Here is a 9,860-nt window from a genome sequence, read left to right as displayed (position 1 = left end):
CTATTTTCCGCTGTTCCCCAAGTTATAATGAAATAAACAGGTCGCATAATTTTATAAACTATCGACTTTTCCGATATCGATATTTTTTACGCAATTTCAAGTTAACGGTTTTTGTATATCATTTTCTGAATTTTGGAAAACTATCGACTTTTTGATATTATTTGTTTTTTTAATTAGTTTGCACTAATTTTAAAATTTGGTCCATAGAAAACAATTCGTGATAATTTTAAATATCGATTTTTGTGTTATCGATTCTCAAATTGCTTTTCCAAAAAGTAGATTTAGAAAAAAAATTGTAATAGCTTAAATTTGTCCAAAACTTGTCCAGCCGTTTAGATCTGCAAAATAATGTCACCTTCAATTCAATCGAAAATCATCAAGTGCACCAGAAAAGAAACAAAAACAAACATTTTTTTTTTAGAATTTGGAAAATAGTATTTTTGATACTTTCTCTTGTATTTGTAGTATGTTTTCAAAAGTTTTGGTATAAGTAAGGGTTTTTATGCATGTATATATGTATATATGGGTATGTATGTATGTATATGCTCTAAGCCAAACATTTCTTTCAGTGTTCCACTATACACGCACACTTGAAGCTTAAATTTAAAACGATTCACTATATAATAATTAAATGTATCAGTACATATTTCAATATTAATTAATTGATAGCATTACATATATGTTTGTATGTAAGTTTTAACAGTAATAATATTAAATATCTCGCTTACATTCTCATTATAGCTATAAACACTTGGGCTCAGTTATGTTTTTGGAAAAATATTCAATTCAAGATTTTCATATTTTTCACATTTTACTTGTTTCGTTTTTTGTTCTTCTTCTTCTTCGTCATTTTTCATTTTGTTTATAATAATATAATATAATAAAATTTTACAAATAGAAACAGTTCAAAAAGCACCGATCTTCAGCTAAGTTTTGCTAACGTGATCACGTCTGCACGCGTCGCACGTGGCATATGGTTTTTATATACATGTTTGTGTGTGTATGTTTTCTGTGTATATGTGTATATGTGTGTTTGTGTATCTGTGTTCACTATAACTATTTGCTTATGCCTAAATATTCCATATAAAGTTTTGCTTAGAAACTTACTGCTTACGTCTACTTGGTATTACAGTGTTCTATGTACATATGTATGTGTGTGTGGTATTTTGCTATACTATTATATCATATTTTACATATTTACTTATGCTCATTTATTTATATTAAAGTAAAGTCTAAGTTTATGCAATGCGCTTACTAATTAACTAAACTCTTTTGCATGCCTACACGCTTAAGATAAGACAAACCTCGAAAAAATTTTACTACAGGAAATTATAAATTAAAATTTTGTGTTGAGTTAGGTAATAATATTTTTCTTCAATGGTTTTTCATTAATTTAGCAATGTTCTTCATCAGCTGACTGAGTCCATATTTGTGATGATGTTGAAAAACAAGCCTCGAAAGGGTGATGCAATGCGGCATGCGTGCAACTTTCACTAAATTGCAAAGAGCTTTCATTGATTTTCGAAGCTTTCGCTTGCTAAATTTTTCTAATTTTGTAGCTTTCGAAATTATTACAACAGATTGCAAAATATTTCGCAAAATTTGAAAAAAGCTTTAACTAAACTGCAAAAAAAAATTTCATCGATTTTCGAAAGCTTTAATTTTTTTAATTCTTTTAATTTATAGCTATCTCAAAATTGTTGTAATAGTTTGTAAACAAATTTCAAAAAATTTAAAAAGCTTTCCAAAATTGCAAATAGCTTTCACTAATTATTGGAAGCTTTCACTTGCTAAGTTTTACTTATTTATAGCTGTCGCAAAATTATTGCAACAGATTGTAAAATATTTTGCCAAAATTGAGAAAAGCTTTCAAAAACTGTAAAGAGCTTTCATTGAGTTTTGGAAGTGTTCACTTAATAAGTTTTTTTTTTTTTAATTTTTAGCTATCGTAAAGTCATTACAACTTTCAAACAATATATCTACGTTAAAAACTTTAACAAAATTTAAGAAATATTAAGAAATTATTTTACTATATTGTCGAAAAATTTATAAAATCCTTCATCGGTTTGCAAAAAATTTCACAAGATTTTAAAAAGCTGTCACTAAATTGTAAAACGCTTTTGCATAAAAACAAAAGCTTTCAGTGGTTAAAACTTTTTTCTTTGTAACTATCCAAAATTACGACAACTTCCAAGCAACATTCGTAAAAGTCTTAATTTAAATTATAAAAGTTGTAAAAGCTTTCAAAAAAAGTTGAAAACTCTTCCCAGTATTTAAAAACTGTTTTTACTACATTGCGATTTGTAAGATTTTAAAAATTTTAGTGTAAGCATTCACAAAAGTGTATCGGCCTGCCATATAATTTCATTTGAATAAGCCAAAAATTAAAAAAATTAGCGCAAGCTTTCACAAAATCTCTTAAGCTTTCGTGTAATTTTTTTAAGCTTTTAATAAATTTAGAAACTTTAAACAAATTCTAAAAAAATTGTAAAATATCATAGTGAGTTTTCACAAAACCTATAGAGCTTTCACGTAATTTTTTTAATCTGTTTAAATTAGAAGCTTTAAACAAAATCTAAAAAATTAAAAAAAAACATCTTAGTGAGCCTTAACAAAAACCTATAGAGCTTTCATATAAACTTTTCCTCCAAATCGAAATGTTATCAGCAAAGCCCAAATAATTTTAGTTCAGCTCAAAATGCTTTCATTCATGTCAGTAGAGCTTACACGCACGCATTAAATCCTTGAAGCTTTCACTAATTTTTTAAAACAACTCAATTTTGTTGTAATATCCGCACTTATCAATTTACTAACACAAAGTTTGTCGAAGTTCAGCATGATACCGCAAAACACGCAGTTCTAAATCAAAATAAGGCAACTTGTTTTCTCCAACAGTTCTCCGCTTTCGCTAGCATACTTATTTAAATTTGTTCAGTTAATATTATTTTAGTACAATGCTGATTATAAATGTAATTTAGAAATATACTATGTAGATTTGTTACTTCTTTTGCTGTTATTTTGATATTTAAAATGCATAATTTGCCACGTATAAAACTCGCGGTTACTTATATACACCACTTTCGGTTCACATAAAGAAGTTTTGAATATTTTTGAATTTTGTTTCATCTTTTTTTTAATAAAAAATATTTTGTGCAAAGTAATTGGCTGCCAATTTTGAGATCTTTTCAAGAAATGAAAATTTTTTTATTTCAACTACAACTCGAACTCTAATATGCACTCGAAACTGTATGAAGCGAGTGACTTTGAACTTGAGTTAAATAATTTTTTTATGATTAAATGTATATTTTAACTAATTGCTTGTAATTATTTATAGCTACATAGACCAATCAATAAAATCACTAATTAATTAAAATGACGTTGTCGACTATTAAATTAATAATACCATTAAAGTTTTAGTTTTCCATCTTAGCTCAGTTGTGTTACGTGTAAAAGCGCTCATCTCCGACAAATCGAAAATGAAAGCACGCCATTTAACAAAAGCGCCACGAAGTGAGCTTTCACATTTTCATATTGCACTGTTGTTTGTTTCTTGGTTTTGTGAGACATTCCAGCTCAGAGCTGCCACAGCTACGTCAGCGCTTTTGGGTAAAATCAATGAGTGATAATACCATTTACACTCAATGCAATTGAGCGCTCAACTCAACTGCTATGCAAACCGTCACGTGTTCGCCCGCGCACCTCAACCGCAACTTTTCACCTTGATATTAGTTACTGTTTTTGTTTTTGCTAGCACTTCAGTGGCCGCCAACCGCGCTCTACGTGCACTCGATGATCATCGGCTGACTGGATTCGATCACCGACGGACGCGACTCCTGATTCTGCGCATGCTGATGAGCTGCCGCTGCGTGAGCCGCCGCCGCTGCGGCTGCGGCCGCGGCATGTGCTGCTGCTGCTGCAGCGTGCGCGTGCGAGACGCTCATGTAGGCGTCGTTTGGCGCAACACCGGGTGGGGAGTTGACCGCGCCAGCGCCACTGCTGTTGGCGGCGCCCGGTGGTTGTAAATGCATTTGCTGTTTGAGGCTGGCTTTCAGTGGATGGGATTGTTGCTGTTGCTGCTGCAGCAGCTGTTGTTGTTGTTGTTGCATGTGTTGTTGCTGCTGCTGTTGTAAGCTGTGGTGGTGTTGTTGTTGTTGCGCGGTTGAGCCAAGCAACATGCTGGCGGCGGCGTTGGGATTCGTTGCGGCGCCGGATAAATGTTGGGCAGCCGCCGCTGCCGCGTGCTGTTGCAGCATGGCGGCGTGCTGCTGCTGCAGATGCGCGTGCGATTGCTGTTGTTGTGTTTGTTGTTGATGTAGCGGATTGATGGAAATCAGACGTGGCGATGTCGGACGAACGGCACCGTTGGTGTGGCTGCACGCGCCGCCGCTGCTGGGTGGCAGGTGACGCAGATGTGGATGCATTTGTTGTTGCATATGCTCGAAGGCCTCGCGCGAGTCGGGCTCAGGCACGTATTTATCTGTTTGCAGGAAGAAATGAAGAAGTTATGCATTAATAATTGCATGGCGCACTTTCTACGCAAACTTACCTAAACACTCTGAGGTTGCCGCCGCGGCCATGGCCAGCTCCTCCTCCAGATCGTTGGGTTTACAGCTCGTTGTCTTCCAGTGAGTGCGTAGGCCGGATGCGCTTATGTATTTCTTGTCGCATCCCTGGCAGACGTAGGGCCGATCGTTGGTGTGCAGGCGCTTGTGGAGCTTCAGATGCACGAACTGTGTGAACTTTTGTGGGCACAGATCGCAAGCGTACGGCTTTTGACCGCTGTGCAAGCGCAGGTGGGTCTTCAAGTTCGATGTCGACGAGAAACGCTTTTTGCAGATGTCGCACTGATGTGGCTTTTCACCGGTATGCACCAAATGATGCTTCTGCAAATGCGCGAGCTGTGTGAAACTCTTCGTGCAGACATTGCATTTGAACGGCCGCTCGCCGGAATGTGTGCGCAGATGCACTTTGAGATTGCTCAACTGGCCGAAGGTCTTACAACACACATTGCATTCATAGTGCATTTTGCCGTCTTTCTTCTTCAACGGATATGGCAGTGAACGGTAGCCGCGCGCAGCCAACGAGTTCGGGCTGAGTGGACTGCCGCTGCGCGGACACGAATTGCCATCGGGACTCAGGCTGCTGGGCGGTGAAATGCGCAAAGGTTTCATTAGCATCTGTGAGCTGGACTGCAGTAGGTGCAGATTGGGTGTGGAGCCGCTGGACCCATCCCATTGACGTTCGAAGGGTGAGTGTGAGCTATGTGGCGGCGAGTGGAAGGTGGATGTGGGCATATGTGAGAGTGGATGACCGCCACCTGGCGCGCCACCAGTCACGCTACCGCTGGAATAAGGTGAGTACGCGGAGTATGGCGGCGTTTGATGGCCATCCGAGACGAAGGCGCTGTGCGCAACATGCGCTGGCGAGAATTTCACATCATGGCCCGGTGCTGGCGGTGGCGAACAGTCGTCCTTCAGACTGCCACGGGACGATGCAATTAGCATTTCGGTGTCGTGCAGCGCTGCTGCATGCATATCAGGCGCCTGTGCTAGGTTGGAGCTCGAGTCAGGACTGACTGCATTGCCATAACGGTGCGATTTCTTATAGGAGTAAGCCATCTCTGTGGGTGATGAAGGTGGCGGTGTGGCCGCATTGGCTTGACGGCAAGCTGCCGCCGCAGCGGCTGCGGCCTCCAGCCGATGCTGACCCGTCAATATGGTTTCGAGTATGCTGGAGGAGGGTGGCGTGAAGCGCATGTAGGCAACACCAGCCGTCGACGCTGATTGTGTGGCTGTGGGTGGTAGTGGTGGTGGTGTGGTGGTCTCAGCTTCATAGTACGCCTTGTTCAGTGGCACAATGGTACGTGTCGCATGACCGTTGCTCTTATTAAGGCTACGGTCCACCATGATGACGGTGCTTGAAGCGTGTTGTTGTTGCGTCGTTGAACCAGGCATATGGTCCACATCCATCGCTTCATCGTCTAGCTGTGTTGAGGATGTACAAGCGGGTGTGGCTTCATTGGCCGCCAGCAAATCATCTTCGCTGGATGTGGCACCAACTGTGGGCAGTTCGTCACTGGTATTCTGTTTGTTATTGTTTGTGTTATTTAGGTGGCACATGGCCTCAGTCTTAATGGCGCATTTGCTATTCTTGAATTCATATTTCAGCGGCATTTTCACCTTGAACTTGCGATACTCGTTCTTATCGCCACCACCAACGCATTCCATAGCGCCGGCAGCGGACGAGACCACTGCGGGTGTCACTGACGTGGCTGTGGCACAGTTGCTGTTAACAGTCGCATTGTTGTTGCTGTTACTGTTTGCCGCAGCGGCTGCCGCGGCCACAGCTGCAGCCACGGCCGCTTTCTGCGGATGAGTGATGACAGTCTCTTTTGGCGCAATCGCTTTCTTCGAACAGTCCAATACGTAGTTGTGCTCACTCTCGCTATCGCTCGAGTCCTCGGGTGGCGTCAGTCCATCCTCGTGATACTCGTTGCTATGGTAGCCCTCATCGGAGCGCACCGAACGTACGCTTCCGTCGTTTGGCGTCAGCTGATGTTCGTAGTGTGTGTCTTTGTGTGGCAACGGCGAACCCGCCACATCCTTCGCCTCCTTCGTGCCACACTCGCTGTTCGCCGGCGAGCGTTCGCGCACAATGACCGTCGCGCCCGGCTCCTGCTTCAGATGCAACACCGTCTGATGTTGTTGTTGCTGTTGCATTTGTTGGTGGTGGTGTTGCAGCTGTGTGACGGGAAGTTGTTGTGTCGAAAGTTGATGTGCGCCCGGCCGCTGCGTGGACTGCGCATGCTGTATGTGTGGCAGTCCGACCAAATGCTGCGGCATATGACTGGCGTTGGCGTCACGGCAACTGGGTGGTGATGGACTGGGCGTAATGGAGCGTCGACTAACGGTGGTCGCATTGCCCGCCACCACCGCCGTTAATGGTGGCATTGGCAGTCCCATCACGTAGGTGATGTGATTGTATGCCACTTCGGGTGGTATCTCGGGCGCTGGCATGCAGTACGGTGAATTCGAACGCAATTTCGCTTTATGGCTCAGCAGCAATGTGCTCGTTGCTGGGGCATTACTCGTTACATCTTCATCTTCGGCATCGGCCTCGGCGTCTTCATCATCGTCCACAGCCTGCTTGCATGCGCCGAAAATCGTGCGCTCGGGATCGACATCGTAGCCCAGCCGTCGTGCAAAATCCTTACAATACCACACCATCAACTCTTCGTTGGGCATTATGTCACGTGTGGTGTAGAAATAGATGTTCTCCTGATGTTGACAGGCGACCAAATTCATCACCGACAAACTGTAGGCGGAGGCGACGTAACGCATCCAATTCGCTTGCGCACGATCCGAGCCGTCCAGATAGTAGAAGTAGTCATCTTTGAAGATCTGTTGGCGAAATGCGTCAATCATGTGAGGGGAAGAGAGGAAAACGAAAAGAAATTGGGGAAGTTTGGTTAGCTTATGGGATATAGCCAAAAATATATTGTCAACAAGTTGAGTTAGTTGAGTAAGAAAAACAACAACAAAAAATATAGTGCGAAATGGTACAAAACAATTATTTGCTGGCATATAGGCCGCAGTGTTGTGCACCATTTTGCCGGTTTCGGAAAAATTTCGACACAAAAGTTCAGAGTTCAGTCTACAAAGTTGCGTTAGAGTTCGCTTTCAATGAGAAAAAAAATTTAAAACAATGAAACGTATTACATTATATGCAAAAAGAGTGTACAACGATAACAACATTGGAAAATTACACATATTCAAAAATATATTTATAGTTATGTATAGCGAAACACCAATTCGTAAAAGACCAATAACAGGCAGTATTAATAAATAAAAATTAAAAGTAAATAAATTTGCTTATAAAAATTAAAATAATATTAATAAAATAAATGTAAATTAGTATAGGTTTAATTTTTTTTAATTTTAAGCATTAAATAGCTGAGTATGCGCCTGAAGGTATGCTAAAGTGCGGCAGAAAGTTGATTATACACGTTGTGCTTTGAAAGCACACTTTAAGTTCGTGAAAACTTGCACAGATTGTTTACGCGAAATTTTATAAAATTTTAACATAATTTTTTTTCTCATAAATTTTACTTTGAAATTTATAAAATTTTAACAAAATTTGTTTTACTAATAATTTTATAATTTTTTTTATTTCATATACAATTTTGACATAGAATTTTTTACTCGAAATTTACAAAAAAAAAATTTTATTTCATATATTAATAAATTTTTCTTAATTTTTTTTTAATGTATACTCTTTGTGATTATAAGAGACACAAGGATACGCTAGGTCCAGATTAATGATAACTCTAGTACCAGGAGTGTTTTCTAGAAAGCATAAGCAGTGGTTCAATAAACAAGAAAATATATTTTTACTACAAAAGAGACGCTTAAAGTCCGACTTAGTTAATAAAAAATATTTTCTCAATATATTCTTATACAAAAACAAAATAATATTAATTGCTTTTGCAATAAAAATCATCTGTAGTCAGCTTAAGGTTGTTAAGTAAATAAATTAGCATACACTCAGGCTGCATGAACTCCAAAATATAAAGTTAAAATACTAGAACCAAAATATTACAGTTATAAGAGAATGTCAAAGAGGGAAATAGAGAGAGATAGAGCTATAACAATATATATAGAGAGAGATAGAGCGAGAGAGCGACAGTGAGCAAGAGTGTTGAACGTCGAAAGTAGTTGTACTTAACGTTTAAGAGTTAGCGGTAAAAAAAGTTGTTAAAAAGCATAAAATAGTACCTTAATGTTCCCGTAGGTTATGTGGCGTGTTTCCTGCACCTGATTATTTCGAATTTTTGTAATTTTATTTTTTTCATTTTTCAAATACGTATGCGTTTTAGAATTTCGTTTTTGTTTGGTTCGATTTTTAGGTTATGTCGAATTTGTAGATGATTGGTAGAGTTGTTGTTATTTGATTTTTGTTTGTTAAGTTGGTGATGGTAGTTTTGGTGGTAGGAATATATTTATAAATATATATGTACATGAAATAAAATGGAAAAAGTTTGGTTTTGGTTAACGGTTAGAAATTTTATAATTTTTATACAAATTATAGTTCTTTTGATAATATAAGTAAGCATATTGAAAATTATAGAAGTCAAGATTGGTTAATTTATAGTGTGGTATGATGGATGGTTTGATGGCTTGATGAATTGGTAGTAAGTTAAAAATGGTTTCAGGTATGTTGGCTTGAGTTTGCGATGGTTTTATGGTTGCTTTGCTGAATTTTAGGTTAAGTAAACAATAATTCATTTTGAAAAAAAAAACTTAATATGCTTTGCCTATAAAAGCTTGAAAATTTTATGCATGGCGCGCTTAAAAGTATGCAACAAAAGCAGCATTTTTTTAGAAATGAAATCGATTAGATGATTTTATCAAAAAAAAAAAATATTTCGAAAAGTCTTAGATCATACAAATATTTTGAAGTAAAAAGCTTCATTGTAATTATTTAATTATAATTAATAATTATAAAAACGAAAAAAAAGTTTTAAAAAATGGAAATTAAATTTTAAAAAATTATGATATTATAAATTAATACATTTTTTTAATTTTATTTAAAATTAATTAAGTTAATTAAATTAATTAAAATTTGTTTCCCAAAAAACATATTTTTTTAAGCCTTAATATTTCTTTTTACTTTTAAATTTTATTGATTAAATACAAAAAATTTTAAACAAATTAAAATTAATTATAAATTAATTTAATGAATTAAATTTTAATTGCTTCAAAATATTTTTGTGAGGTATTAAACAAAATTTGTTTTATTGTAATTATATTGATTAATTACAAAAATTAAAAATAAATTAACTTAACAAAATTATTTTTTAA

The 9,860-nt window shown here is 37.6% G+C and overlaps 1 protein-coding gene across 3 annotated transcripts in view; it reads right to left on the bottom strand.

Annotated features, from left to right (window-relative positions):
- Positions 1-1,606: 1,606 nt before the first annotated feature.
- LOC120777507 (zinc finger protein rotund) overlaps positions 1,607-9,860 on the bottom strand; it is a 69,169-nt gene continuing 60,915 nt past the window's right edge. For 2 of the 3 annotated variants that reach the window (XM_040108862.1, XM_040108861.1), the window contains exons 4-6: positions 8,775-8,813; positions 4,547-7,400; positions 1,607-4,477 (exon numbers count right to left, since the gene is read on the bottom strand). In XM_040108862.1, coding sequence (XP_039964796.1) covers positions 3,777-4,477; positions 4,547-7,400; positions 8,775-8,813 — 3,594 coding nt within the window. In that variant the 3' untranslated portion in view covers positions 1,607-3,776. The remainder of the gene's footprint in view (positions 4,478-4,546; positions 7,401-8,774; positions 8,814-9,860) is intronic. The other variant, XM_040108863.1, reaches the window with a different exon arrangement.

This window comes from Bactrocera tryoni, chromosome 5 (assembly GCF_016617805.1).
Source record: "Bactrocera tryoni isolate S06 chromosome 5, CSIRO_BtryS06_freeze2, whole genome shotgun sequence".
Classification (NCBI taxonomy): domain Eukaryota; kingdom Metazoa; phylum Arthropoda; class Insecta; order Diptera; family Tephritidae; genus Bactrocera; species Bactrocera tryoni.
The sequence above is the reverse complement of the archived record's forward strand: the minus strand, read 5'-3'. Positions and strand labels throughout refer to the sequence as shown.